This window comes from Penicillium canariense (genome assembly GCF_028826845.1).
Source record: "Penicillium canariense strain IBT 26290 chromosome Unknown utg000003l_segment0_segment0, whole genome shotgun sequence".
NCBI classification, from domain to species: Eukaryota; Fungi; Ascomycota; class Eurotiomycetes; order Eurotiales; family Aspergillaceae; genus Penicillium; species Penicillium canariense.
This window is the reverse complement of record NW_026622730.1, coordinates 4,085,892-4,099,752: the sequence shown is the minus strand read 5'-3', so window position 1 is coordinate 4,099,752 and position 13,861 is coordinate 4,085,892. Positions and strand designations below refer to the sequence as shown.

General features: G+C 40.7%; 2 protein-coding genes across 2 annotated transcripts; both read right to left on the bottom strand.

Annotated features, from left to right (window-relative positions):
- Positions 1–7,503: 7,503 nt before the first annotated feature.
- Positions 7,504–10,296, bottom strand: N7482_006355 (uncharacterized protein; the record flags this gene model as incomplete). The annotated part of the gene is made up of 1 exon (XM_056688480.1): positions 7,504–10,296. One exon carries the CDS (start codon positions 10,294–10,296, stop codon positions 7,504–7,506), a length of 2,793 nt encoding a protein of 930 aa, XP_056544035.1.
- A 1,007-nt stretch (positions 10,297–11,303) lies between these two features.
- N7482_006354 (glycoside hydrolase family 154 protein) lies at positions 11,304–13,543 on the bottom strand (the record flags this gene model as incomplete). Its single annotated transcript, XM_056688479.1, has 2 exons — positions 11,304–12,649; positions 12,760–13,543. The coding sequence occupies 2 exons, from the start codon at positions 13,541–13,543 to the stop codon at positions 11,304–11,306; spliced, it is 2,130 nt and encodes a 709-aa protein (XP_056544034.1).
- Positions 13,544–13,861: the final 318 nt, after the last annotated feature.

Genomic DNA, 13,861 nt, shown 5'->3' with positions numbered 1-13,861 from the left:
GGTTGGTTGTGGGAGAGAATTGGTCGTCCAAGTTGGGCAAGTTGGGATTTCATTTCGAACCCCTGGCCTCTTTGAACCAATTCCACACTATCAAGGCAGATAAGCGCTATTGTGAAGCCCCAGGACTGAGCTTTTCTTGTGAATCTGATCAAGCGGTGTGTCGTAACTAATAAAGCCAGGATCGCATCGAAGTGGGACAGCCGATGGAGGGCTTGGTGGAGTTTCGGGCCGCCCTGACGTATGATGGGACGTAGCTAACGTAATCAACCACCGAACCGACACCATGGCAACCAACACCCAAAGACGCGCAATAGGCGCATGACTCAGCACCTGCGGCAGCATTCGAACTCTCTTGGTATATACAGTACAGCACCATGGATATTTACAGTACTGTATTTTACAATGACCCATTGAGTGACGAAATCCGATACGTGAAAAACCGCGATACAGTTACGCAGGGGTTGTTTATACTGTAACCTGTTGCGGACTAGCGTGGTCTCGGGTACAAGGCGAGGATGTATATCCAGAGGGGAATCCATTTTCGACTTTTGCTGTAGCATTTAGTAGGCGGTAGCTATAGGTGGTGGAATAGGTATATGATTGATTCGGGGGACTATACTTGATCTGCGGGAAATAAGTGGATGTCAAGGTGCAAATTTGCCTGGCTTTCCTCACTCGAATGACCACTTGGATATCTGTAAAGCAGTCTGAACAGTACTATCGAAACAAGCTGATGCTGTATAGCCTAGTATGCAAAGGAGACCAATTTGGATGAATAATGTTGATTGATTGAAGAAAAACCATCAGGGGAATGTTGAATATCACCCTGTGTGCATTCGATACTCGGCTATTACAAAGCTTGAGCTCATGACGGTACCCTGAGTACATACAAAAACCTAACAAACGTGGGCCCATGAAGAGCCAATGAGTTGCTAGAGGTAAGTTACTGCTCCCTGTTTCGACAAGTACTTAGTGGCTTTTTTAAAGAGGGTTGTCTAATTGATAGGATCACTAAGAATAGGCTTTGACCTGGATTGAAGGGTCATTTGACAGAAACTGTGCTGAGATGCGAGTAGGGGGGTTACGGGAAGGCATGGTTACTTATCAGCGCACGCTGATACTGTATAGCCTAGTATGCGAAGATAACGAATGATATCAAGCGGAACCAATATAGATGAATAATATTGATTGATTCAGTAGAAAGATGGGCGGAGAAGCGCTATTTTAAAAGTATATACTTAGATATACCGCTATTCGATATGTCTGATATCTCCGGTACTTAGCTATGATAATAGCTATATTATAGCTCGGTTCCCTAATTATATAGGAAATACTAAATAAATATAGGCCTATTAGTAACTAATTAGTTACTAGTAATAAGTTATCCTTTTATCTACTAATATATCCCTTTAGTAAACTATCTATAGGTAATTTACTATATTACTTTATCTAATAACCTTAGGTATTTATTTAATCTTCTAATAGATATCTAATATCTTCTATACCTAGTTACCTAATAAATTTAGTATATTTCTAGTAAGGTAATAGCTTCGTAAGGCCGTTAGCTACTATATCTAATATCTTAATCTACTATATTAGTATATATTTAGCTTAAACCTCCTACTATAGCTAGTACTAGTAGATATTAATATATTAGAGGTTAGTATATAGCTAAGATAATTTACCTATTAATAGGTTAATAGTCTACTAGTTATTATATTATAGGATAATAGGGTAACTAGGAATAAATATAATAGCTATAAATAGATAATTCTATATATATAGAGACTTACTAGTATCTAATATTACTAGTAATTTAGTCTTAGTAGTATTTATTATTATAGTCTTCTATTTTATAGCCTTCTAATCTACTAGTCCTCTATATATTAAATAGATATATCCTAATAAGCTCCTCTAATTATAGTTATCCCTATATAATATATTACTAAAGAACTATATAGTTATTAGGTCTAAATTAGGTAGTTTTCGATAGTAAACTACCTTTATCTATATATAATAGAGATAAGTAATAACCTAGTTAATTATATTAATATAATTAAGAGAAGGGTTTAATAGGAACTAAATTAGATATAAGATAGCTTTTACTATATCTAGCTAGGTAATTATTATAGTATATTATACTAAGCTAATTTTAGTAAAGAATTTATATTTTTACTTATTAGTAGCTACTTTACTATATAGTTATAGGTTAGCTATAGAAATAGGAGAGATTTTAAGATATTTTCTAGTTATTAAATAATATTTATAGGCTATTATAAAGATATAGGTATCCTAGTAGAGCTATAATTTACTTTATTAATAATCTCTTATAATATAGATACCTAGAAATTACTATACTTTATCTATTAAGCGAAGCTCCTAGGTCTTTCTAAGGCTTTTAGCTATATTTATAGCTTCCTAATATATAGATAGATAGTTAAAGATAAAGATATTATCGATATAGAAGATAATAATAATTCTATTTATAGTAAATAGATAGATATCTTTATAAATAACCCTAAAGCCTAGTACTATTAGGACTCTTAATATTTCTTATTACTAGAATCTTAGTAATTTCTTTAGACTATATAGTATTTTTAAGAGCTTCTAATATCTTATCTTTTATCCTAGTAAGAAGAGACTAGAAGGAAGTTCTATATATACTTCTTTTGTGAAGGATTGCGTATTAGTCTGATATGGGGAAGCGTTGATATTAGAAGTGGTTATGTCATTCTTTATCATCACTCTGTATCGTTATTCCCTAATAAAAGAGAGTGCCCTGTTCCTTTCAATCTGAATCGTCAAGATTCAGTCTTTGAAAAAAAGAACGGTTAAACTGCATCACAATTGTTTCGTTATCTATTCGCCATCGATTCTTTACCTGATCGATAGGCTTTCTATCCTGACAAGTAGTAAAATCGTTACATCTTTATTAATCTAGCTATTAAGAAATATATTAATAGTATTATATTAAATAATATTAAGATTAAAAACTACTATAAGAGCGAAGATAGCTCTAGCTATCTAAATAGTTAGTATAGCTAAATATTTCTTTTTAGTTAATATCTTCTAGAGATCTCTTTTTATATATATCCTAGTTTTATATTTAACTAATAGGCTATTACTATTAAATTTATAGATAAATATCTATATTAATAGTAAGACCTAGATACTATAGTCTATTAGTCTATTAATCTCTTAATAGATATCCTTCCTATCTAATATCTTAATCTCCTATATTATAGTTTTAGTAAAGCCTTTTTAGTAAGAGTATTATATTATCTCTTTCTAGTTTATTAATTTAGAGGGTAGATTATTATAATAAAGATATTAGTAGGTCTATAGTAAGCTTATTTCTATAGAGAATACTAATAAAATACCTTTATAATAGTCTTTCTAATTATTTATTATTATAATATCTTCCTCTATTAATATAAAATATACCTATCTATAGATATACTTACCCTTAATAATATTATCTTCCGAAAATAATATACTAATATCTCTTAGTATAAGAGATCTATATATATAATATCCTAGTAGTAGAGATAATAGTAATATCTATAATCTTTCTAGTAATCTTTCTAGTAATCTTTCTAGTAATCTTTCTAGTAATTCTAATACTTCTTAAAGCTCTTCTTAAAGCTATTTATTAGGCCCTAACCTTTTTATCCTTTTAGTTTTAAGGTGGTTTAAGGTCTCTAGAGATAATATAAGTAGCTCTAGCTCTATAGGAAAGCTTCCTAGAATTTCTAATAACCTCTCTAATACTATTAGTTAATAGGAGGATATCGGCGATAGTATTATTATTATAGAAACTAAGATATTTAATAGGGTCTCTTTCTTTAAATATTACTCTACCTCTCTTTATTCTTCTTACCTTTCTAGTATTATAAGAGCTATTTTAAGGCCCTTATTATTAATAATAGGTATTTCTATTAGTTCTTCGCCTACTATCTATAGTATCTTATCTAAGATATCGATTAGTAGTAATCTCTCTAACTCTTTTAGGTCGAATTAGATATTCTTATTAAATATAATATCTCTAATAGTTTTAATAGTATTAAGATATAGTAACTATATCTTCTAGATATTTAATATAATATATCTAACTAAATACCCTATCTCTATATATAGTACTATCTTATCCTTTTAGGGGATCCCCTAATAATATATATATACTCTATAGCTATATATCTAAAGATTTAAGAGATTAAAATATAGTTAATCCTAGTTATAAAGTTTCTATATAGTTTTAACCTATAGGATAATCTCTTTATTATCTAATAGTATTATAGGGGTCTAGCTAATTAAATAGACTACTATATTTACTATCTCTAGCTAAAGCTTCTTTAGTAAGCCTATATCTTATATTAGGGCTCTAATAATAATAATAATAATATCTCTAGCTCTCTTAATAAAGCTATTCTATTTAGATATTCTAATAATACTAAATTTAACTAAGATATCCTTTTAGTTATACTATTCTTAGAATATATAGCTAAAGGTCTATTTATTATTACTAATAAATACTCTAATCTCTATATTAGACTAATTTTAATAGATAGTAATAAATATAGTAATAGTATAGATATAACTACTCTTCTTTTTATATATCTAGACTATATAGAGATAAATACCCTTAAATAATAAGTAAGAGACCTATTTATAATTATTATATACTTCCTCTAGCTATATTATATTAAAATAAATCCTCCTAAACTTACTATAGGTCTTTAATCTATCTACTAATCTCTAAAAGATCTACTTCTTTACTTTAGTAAGCTAATAGACTATATAATATTTAGAATTATAGAGTTAGTTATCTTTAAAATCTCTTTTAATAATTATACTATTAACTATCTTTATAAAGGTCTTAATATACTAATTATATATATAGCTAACCATTTAATACTAGATCTATAGTAAAATAATAGATATAAGTAATTTCTAAGATATTCTAAGTATAGGAAAGACTATTAGAGGGCCTTTTACTATTAGGATATATTTATTACCCTAGTAATACTCTAGGAGATAGAGCCTAAATTTTCTACTATATATAGCTACTAGTTTATTACCTTTAGTAATAGCTAGGAAGCGGCTATTAAAGAAGAAACTATTCTTTATAATCTCTAAGATAGATAGGATATTAGTCTTAAAACTTAGGATATACTATATATCTAGTAAGGTTACCTATAAGATCTTATCTATAGGGTCCTAGATAATAATCTTTATAATTCTCTTACTATATATAGTAATTTTACTATTACTAAGTATTACTATCCCTATTCCTCTTTAAGACCTTTTTTAAATCGATCTAGATAGTTATATATATAGATATTAGCTCCGGAGTCGATAATCTAGCTATTTTTAAGTAAAAAGGATATAGCTATATTATATATTACTAGAGTAATATTAAAGCTAAAGAAGCGTATAGATTTAGTTAGTATTTTATTAAAGCTATTATCTCTATTAGTAATAGTAAGCTAAGCTATCTAAATAGTCTTCTTAGATAATAGTAAAATATTAGTATTTATTATTTTAGCTATTTCTTACTAATTAGTAAGGTTTAGTTTCTTAATACTATTTTTAACCCTTTTATATAAAATCTTATATTACTACTAGTTCTAAGGTCTCTTAGATAGATTAATATAGTAGTAATCTTTCTATTAATACCTCTAGCTACTATATATATAGTATAGCTTCTTTATATTTAATAATAACTATCCTTAATTAGACTATTAATAACTATATAGTATTATTATAAAGACTATAGTACCTAAATAGCCCTTCTTATTCTAGTCTTATATTTCTTAGTATATCTAGTATTCTACTAAGATATCCTAGAAATATAGGGTCTCTCTCTCTAGCTTCTCTCTATATTAATTACTAAAATAGCTATCCTAGCTAGGGATAGCTTAGAGGAAGTCTCTAATAGCTAAATTATCCCTAGGATTATTAATTATATAGATATAATACTAGATATCTAGTACTTTAGCTATATAGGCCTTATTATATAAGATAGATTAGTTTATTAGTTACTTATTTATCGATATCTTACCTATTAGAGTAGATACTTAGTATCTCTATATATTTCGAAGGTTTTATTTCTATATAGCCCTTTTTAGCTTAAATTCCTATACTAATCTAACTATCTTCTCTCTTATAGTCTTCTTATTAGCTAGGATATAATATTTTTCGGGATAGGTTATTATAAAAATATAGGTATTTATCTAGGTAAGGTTCTTTTTAATTATATAGTAAAATACTCTCTCCTCTTTAAATAGTATAATAAAATAGATATAATAAAGGTATTTAGTATTAGTAAACTAGATAGAGTTATTAACCTCGCTATTAATTTTATTTAGCCTAAGGAAGGTATCCCTTAGTTTAATAGGTAGCTTCTTAACCTTATCGTCTAATAGTTTAGGGTTAATATATCCCTATACTTTTATAGCTATCGCTACTAATTCGATATAGCTTATCTATACTCTTTACTAAGCCTCCGACCGGAGTTATTAGTCCTAGGGGATTATATTTAACACTTAAATTATCTCAAAAGTTATTATATTTATATACAAATTAGGCTAATCTATAGGGTCTGTAAATAAGACCTATAGTCCTTCGGTATTAGTTAAACTACTACTAGGTAATAGTTCAATACTAATTTAGGAAGCTTATATTAACAGAAAGATCTAGGCGTTTTAATACGTATCTTTCTTAGTAATATTAACAGGCTATCGGGCTTATAACTATTAGCGTACGCTAATACTATATAGCCTAGTATACAAAGACGACGAATAATATCAAGCGAAACTAATATAGATAAATAATATTGATTAATTTAGTAGAAAGATAGGCAGAGAAGCGCTATTTTAAAAGCACACACTCAAATACACCGCTATTCGATATATCTAATGTCTCCGGTACTCAGCTATAACAATAGCTACATTATAGCTCGGTTCCCTAATTACATAGGAAATACTAAACGAATATAGGCCCATCAGCAACCAATCAGTTGCTAGTAGTAAGTTATCCCTTCATCCACTGACATTACTGTACTAGATCAGACAACCCAATGGGAGATCGATTATTTCCAGAATTATTCATGGCAGCGATCAACATAAATCAGAAGCAATTTGGGTTTCTATTTAGACGACTGAGGCATCACTCGCGAATCCGAAGCTACAAAATAACAACTCACCATCATTAGAAACGTACTCTGAGATGTCATCGACGACGCTCATAAATCGCCCCACTTTCCCGAGGCCGGAAGCTCAAGCATTAGTATCATAGTAGAGCGAAAATATCTGGTCAAAAGATAACTTTTACAGGGTTAGCGCTAGGTATGTGAGGCAGATAAGTTTGTACCATCTTGGAAATGGCCGAAATGGCGAAGCTAAAAGAGAAGCCGGTTGGCTGTTTAGCCGCCGGCCGCCCTCCCCAAGTCCAAATCACTCGTCACTGAGCTGACAACCATTGCCATCTCTTCATCCTAATCATTCACGATCCATATTCATCAAGCGCACTCGGGATATACGCCAGGTTTTGAATGACCGCAAGCCCATACTGCGCGATATCATTTGTCGCCAACCATTCCACCTCATCGACGGCCACTAAAGAAGCGCTTCCATTAACGTGCGTGACACTCCACGATGCATTGGCAGCAATTCCATCACCCGTGTAAAAGTCCTTCCAAGCCCGTAGCGCGAGACTTGTATTCCGTGTCTCGTACGCCGCATACGCTGCCAGCCGGGAATGGGCCTGGTAAAGGCTTTGCGACCCGAAACTGACTCCATACCGGGCTTTCTGCTCAGCTGCCGAAGCATGGTAGTAGTAGCAGTAGTCCAGCCAGGCATCCTTGAACCCATCCGGTAGATTGTCACCCAAATACGCGATAGCTTCTGAAACCACCTCCGGAAGTCCGAACACAGCGGAGAGATGCGATACGGATACGTTGCCAAGGTTTTTGGGGTCCGCCGGGGGAGGACCCAGCGTCCAAGTCTCCGGGTCGTACAGCCCTGACCCGGTCACGAAGCCGTTCGTCAGGTTTGCAATTCCTGAGATTGTGTTCGTCAGTTTCTTTTTGGCTTCTTGCCATCTCGGGCCGCGTCGCTCCCACTCAATTAACCACCCTGCAGCGAGACTCGACCAGTCGGTCCCGAGGCTGAATGCCACTGTCGAATTAGGGCTCGGTGACCAGCCGTCGGTGCGGACCTTCCTGTCTGGATCGAGAATCCCGTATGTCTTATCCGTGTCCAGTAACTCCTCCAGCAACTCCCCAATTCGCTCGTCTCCGCCAGAGAGGTAAAATAAATACTTCCTGTATTGCGGCTGGGAGATGCGCGCCTGCTTAGCACTATCGCCCCAGTGCTGGACACCATGGCGCGTGCCCAGACCTTTCCAGTCGCCGATGTGGTACACATCGGCTTCGCCCGTGTGCCGTGTCAGGGCCTCTGCGAAACGGTATGCATCTTCACGGCCTGTACGAAGGAAGTACATCCAGAAGAAGAGGTCTGGGGAAAGCTCAGAGTTGTCCCAGGCGTAGCCTCCGACATCGTACCGCCAGGTGTGTCGGTCAGTATCGTACGTGTGCATGAAGTCGCCGTAGTCTAAAAAACCGTACCAGCGTCTCTGCTCGATCTGGGTGCGGTAGAAGTCAAGAATGAACTTCAACCGTTCTTCAAGTAATTTTGAGGCGTCGCTGTCAATATTGGCGACGGTCCAGTACCCACCCAGACCTTGGGTTTCCTGGATATATTCCGGCTCGGGTACTAGAACGGGAGGGCTGTTGATATAAGTCGTGAGGTCGGCGAGTAATGCACTGGTCGGAGTCTCGTCAAATGCGAACAGGTAAATTTCGCTGGTTCTGGCGATTCCGTAGGGGGTATTGAAGCCGGGTTCATAGTCCTCGTAGGTGATCTCGAGAGCATCCAATTGATCCTCATATCCGTCCTCACCCAAGCCATCATGGAAGGGCCGGAGATCCAGCGGCTCTGCGGCAGGGCTGTAAAGCCATAGGGTAATATCCCCCGTAGCAGATGCAGCGTTGGAAATATCAAGACCGGACGGGTAGCGTTTCCAGAAGTCGCGCAATCCGATAGCGAAACCTCCCTGCGTAGCACCGCCAAGATAGGCGAGACCTTCAGCACGTGCTCCGCTGGGAACCTTAACCCACGACTGACCCGGCTTGGTCCGTTTTTTCAAGGTAAATCCATCAGCCGTAAGTTGAGTTAGGCTGTAATCTCCCCAGGTGGGAATCCACTTGAGCCGGGTGGTAACCCGGGTGTCCCAAGTGTCTGCGTCTGGCAGCTCGCGACCTTCGTACTGAGCGGTCCTAACCTCTTCGCCGGGATCTCTCCGCAGCCCGGTGATTCCCTGGACGGCTTCGGTGAAGATGCCGCCGTCTACACCGGCAATCCTGACGTGCCTGTTATACTGCTCTTCACCTTTGAAGGGAACATCGAATCGAATACCGAGCCCAGTGATGAAATCCTTGTCGGCGTCTCCATCAAAAACGATGCTGTGCAACACCTTGACTGAGCTCGAGTTGGCATAGAGATAGAATCGGAGAACAAATTGTAGCCACGGGTTGTGGGCAGCACCGTCGGTGAGTTTGTGTTTGCCGCGGACGGTGACGAGGGCCCGGACCGAGCTTTGGTTCACAGTGACCTCATCGATGCTGCTGCCAAAGTTAGAGTATTGGATTGACGCATTCCCCCGGCTATCAGAGCTGTCCGGAGCCCAATTCTGTGATTGAAGGACAAGTCTTCCGTTCTCTGCAATTGTCTTTCCCTTCGCGGTCTTGATGGCACTGACAACGATATTGCCTTCCTTGGGAAACGAAACGGTAAGTTGGCCGGTGTTGACAGTTGTTGCATCCAAACTTTCCGTCACTGCAATAGTGTTGGTGCTCTTTCCACGCCGTACCGATGAAGGAGAGTGGCTGGTGTACCCTAGAGACGACGCTGTGATGGTGTACTGGTCATCGATGTGGTCCGATCCCGCGATGGCGTGGCCAGTCCATTTGAGCGAGCCATCGGCCCACTGACCAGTCGTCCACGACTGTAAATCCTGAATGTTCCCGGTGTCGCTCACAGCACTAAATGTGGTCTTCCCGGGCCAATATTTCCCCTGCGGCCATGGCAAGCCAAAGGTCACACCGGAGTGGTACGACGGGGTGTCTCCGAGCCAATGGACTGTCGCAGACGAGGAGGTGTAGTTTTTAGAAGCAGCAGAGGCGGACGAACACAAAATTGCGGCGAGAGCCAGGAGTCGGGCGCCAAGTCTCGCCATGATGCGGTTTTTGCAACTGCGCAGGCGGATGAGAAGACCAATCTATCCCTTGAGACACAAAATGGAAGGGAAGCACTCATTTTCTTAAATACACGCTGCCGCAGTTCGCCGGAGCTATGAGGACGCGACGGCCCCCGAAGTTGGGAAGTTGGACACGGCGTGCGGTGGAAATGGCACCATCGTGCCTGTCATCGGGTTAAAGCGACCGCGGTAATGACCCTGAAGCCCCACTAGATGTACGTGAGAGACCAAGAGCCACCCTCTGCAATTGGTGGGCAAGGCCAATCGAATGTTTTACCGATGCAAGATGAGATATCTCTCCGGGTCGCTTGGCCCGCGACCCGTAGCTCTTGCTCCGGTCCCTGACATTGACGACGTCGCATTTGATTACCCCGCTCTCGGGAGGGGGAAGAACGTCGGGAAAAATGTCGGGGTCAGAGGTATTGCGTGCCGAAATTACTGCTCCAAATGCGCAACTCCTGGCTCAAAGTGGTTGGTTGCTTCTTGGTAGACCTTGGCGCGCGGGGTTGCGTAGACCACAGGGTGGAAAAGCTAATGCACGTGCGCGAAACTTGAGCCAAGAGCGGCTTTTGGAAAGCCTTGGCCTGGATACGACAATCTAGGTGCAAGCTCTAATGTACAGGAAATTCACTCATCTACCAAATTGGTGTGAAGAGGTTGTTAGTTTATTCGAGCACAACCAGTGGTGGCAATTAGTTGGTTTACAGACAGCCGTTTAGTCAAAGGAGACCAGCCTTCGAGGTCGTTGCATATTGCTCAATGCAATGCTTGGGTTCGTAGATGGAAGGACAAGAAAAGGTGTTTGCAACTCTGTTGAGTGGGTATCCATCCATTGATTGCCTTCCAATGCGCCACTGAAAGAGAATATTGAAGGCACAGTATCATAAACCCTTTGATATAGAAAGATACTATTCGCTGGCCGCCTTTCATTGCTTAAGGGCTAAGCAGGAATCATCCTAATGCTTTTGAAAAAGAAGCACCCAATCTCACGGTAGCATTATCCGGATCTCCTCTTCCTCCCCTGGCTTTGCTGTCACCTGTATTTTTGGTCTTTTCAACCACAACTTCTGAACCTCCCCCATGCCAATACCTGAAGTCTTCGAAACTGCGAATATTCCCGTCGCTAGCCACATCTCTGCCGCAGTTTTGGTTCCAATCTCCGCGACCAGCGTGTGTTGAACCGTAGGTATCAAGGTCCTTTGCGAGACTAAATTAGTATTTGGATCCGCTCGCACCACCAATGCCGGGCTTTCGGTCGCGAGCCTGCCACATCCTGAACACAGCGCAGACATCAAGTCCCTTTGTAGATCGACAACACCACTAGCGCTACCATCCGAGAAGACCAAACAGCTCTGCTCGTCTTTTCCCCATGCCTCCAACCCAGCAGCATCCTGATACAACAGTCGCTCTAATTCGCTTTCGGTGCACAACATGCCTGTTCTTGTAGCACCAAAACCAGCAAAACCAGCGTCAACTAATTTTATTGGCCCGGGTGCGATGGCCGCCGGTGACCACTTCACCCTATGTATACGGAAGTGCCACCCTGACCATAGCTCCAATGCGGGAATTAGAAGAGTTTGGACTTCGAATTCGATGGCCTTTTTGGGTCTCCAGGTACTAGCAAGAGCCGGTACGGTTCTCATCACCGCGTCGATCCCAGCAGTCGCGTGGGAAGTGAGAATCGGGATCTGTCGATCCCGTACATTGAAAGGATTTGCGCGAACAATCCATGCCTCGCCGTCATCGAAGCTGACTGTCAGCGTGCTGTCCGGGGCCATCTGCCCCAACAGTGCGCCACTAGGGATGCTGAATCCAAAGAAGGACGAGTACGCCATCTTACCATACTTTGCCTCTCTAGCGCGGTGGGCCTTTGTAGTCCCTTGACCCGACGAGAGCAGAAAGTGGTGGCTGCGTCCGCTGCATAGAATATGTCGCGGCGGCCAGAGGAGTTTGACCTCATCGGGTAGCGGCGGGGCAGGCAAAAGCGGGACAGCGAGTGGGTGCGGTAATTCTTTCGCTGTCCAGAAGGGGTGGCTCTTTGGTAGGCAAAGAACAGTGAACGATTTCAAACACCAGTATACGGACTGCGGTGAGTTGTAATTCTCGCTAAGGAACATGTTTGGATAGGCATAGCCGATGTTCATAGTACCGTCAGTGTTGAAGATGCCAGGATGCTTTCTCCACCAGCGTAGATGGCGAAGGAGGAGACCCTTGACCACGCCGATGTTGTCGAGTGGGGCATCGAGCTGTACCCTAGCGATGGCGACTGCGGACCAGAATGCCGCGAACGCGAACCGGTAGGTCAGACTCCGCCCAAACGGGATAGCACTTCCTAGAAGTTGCAAAGTCAGTCCAACCTTCCCTCTCAGATCCAGATAGAGAGAACCGCGTGGCATGGATGTAGATGGCAGAGAGATGGGAGTGCTTTATAGGCCAGCATACCATTCACATCAAAGTATCTCCAGAACGCTGACGCAAACTGCCGCGCCTCCAGCTTAAACCTCTCAATCCTTTCCCGATTGTCAGAAGCCAAGCCTCTATCTTCCATAAACCTCACATAGAGCATTCGGGCAAATTGGATTGCAAAGCTTCCCGAGTAATAATCGACCTGTTTCCTCTCATCGCCCCAGATCCCATCGCTACTCCATCCCTCACCAAGATCGAACGAGTCAAGCACGCTCAAATCCTGGGCCACAACATCCTCATCCTGGGACCCCAGCGCTAGATTGACCAGCACGCGAAACCAGCGCCAGTTGTTCTGGGGCATTTTCCGCCCATTGATCTGGCGCAGCCACCTTTCTAGGTTCTCCCGGGCCAGGGCGTCCATCCCAGACAGGAATGCTGCAGGGGCTGTCAGCAGCGCATACGCGATGCTCTCCATTTCCACCATGCGCTGGTCGAAGTCGCCAAGGTCACCCCAGTACTCCGAGGATGCTGGGTTTGTGCCGGCTCGGAGACCGCATACCCATGAGTCTACGTCAAGGCCAAGGCCATCTGTGCTACTTCCGGGGGCAAGGAGGCTTGCTATGGCCCAAAGAGGCCGCGCAAAGCCCTCGAGTTGGGCGGCAACCTCATCAAACCCCGCTGCGGTTTCTGTGGAGAGTTTGACAAAGGCCTTTTGGGGGGACATGTGCTGCTCTAGAGGCTGGAGCAGGGCAATGCTAGCCCGTACGAGGTCAGAGCGGGTCTGGAATGGGTTGTCCGTGAAGCCTGGGAGGGCGGGCATGGTTGGAGCTCTGCGTTGTCCCCTAAGTGCAGGGCTAGATTGAGAGTTGGATATTCGCAGGGGAAGTTAGAGGTTCAAGGCAGGTGGGATCTCAGAGCTCTTATATCCGTTTGGTGCCAAGTCTACTCCCGGTCTTCGGGCTAATGTGTGGATTGCGGGTGATTGCAACATTCATGCTCCACTCTCAATTTACGCGACTGAAAATAAACTCTGGAGACGGCTACAGTAGTACAGTAATTGATGGCAATTGAGGATAAAAGATATTCACTAGAAGGCTCACTAACCGTTCTAGTCCTCTTTTCTCCACCCTATCCATTA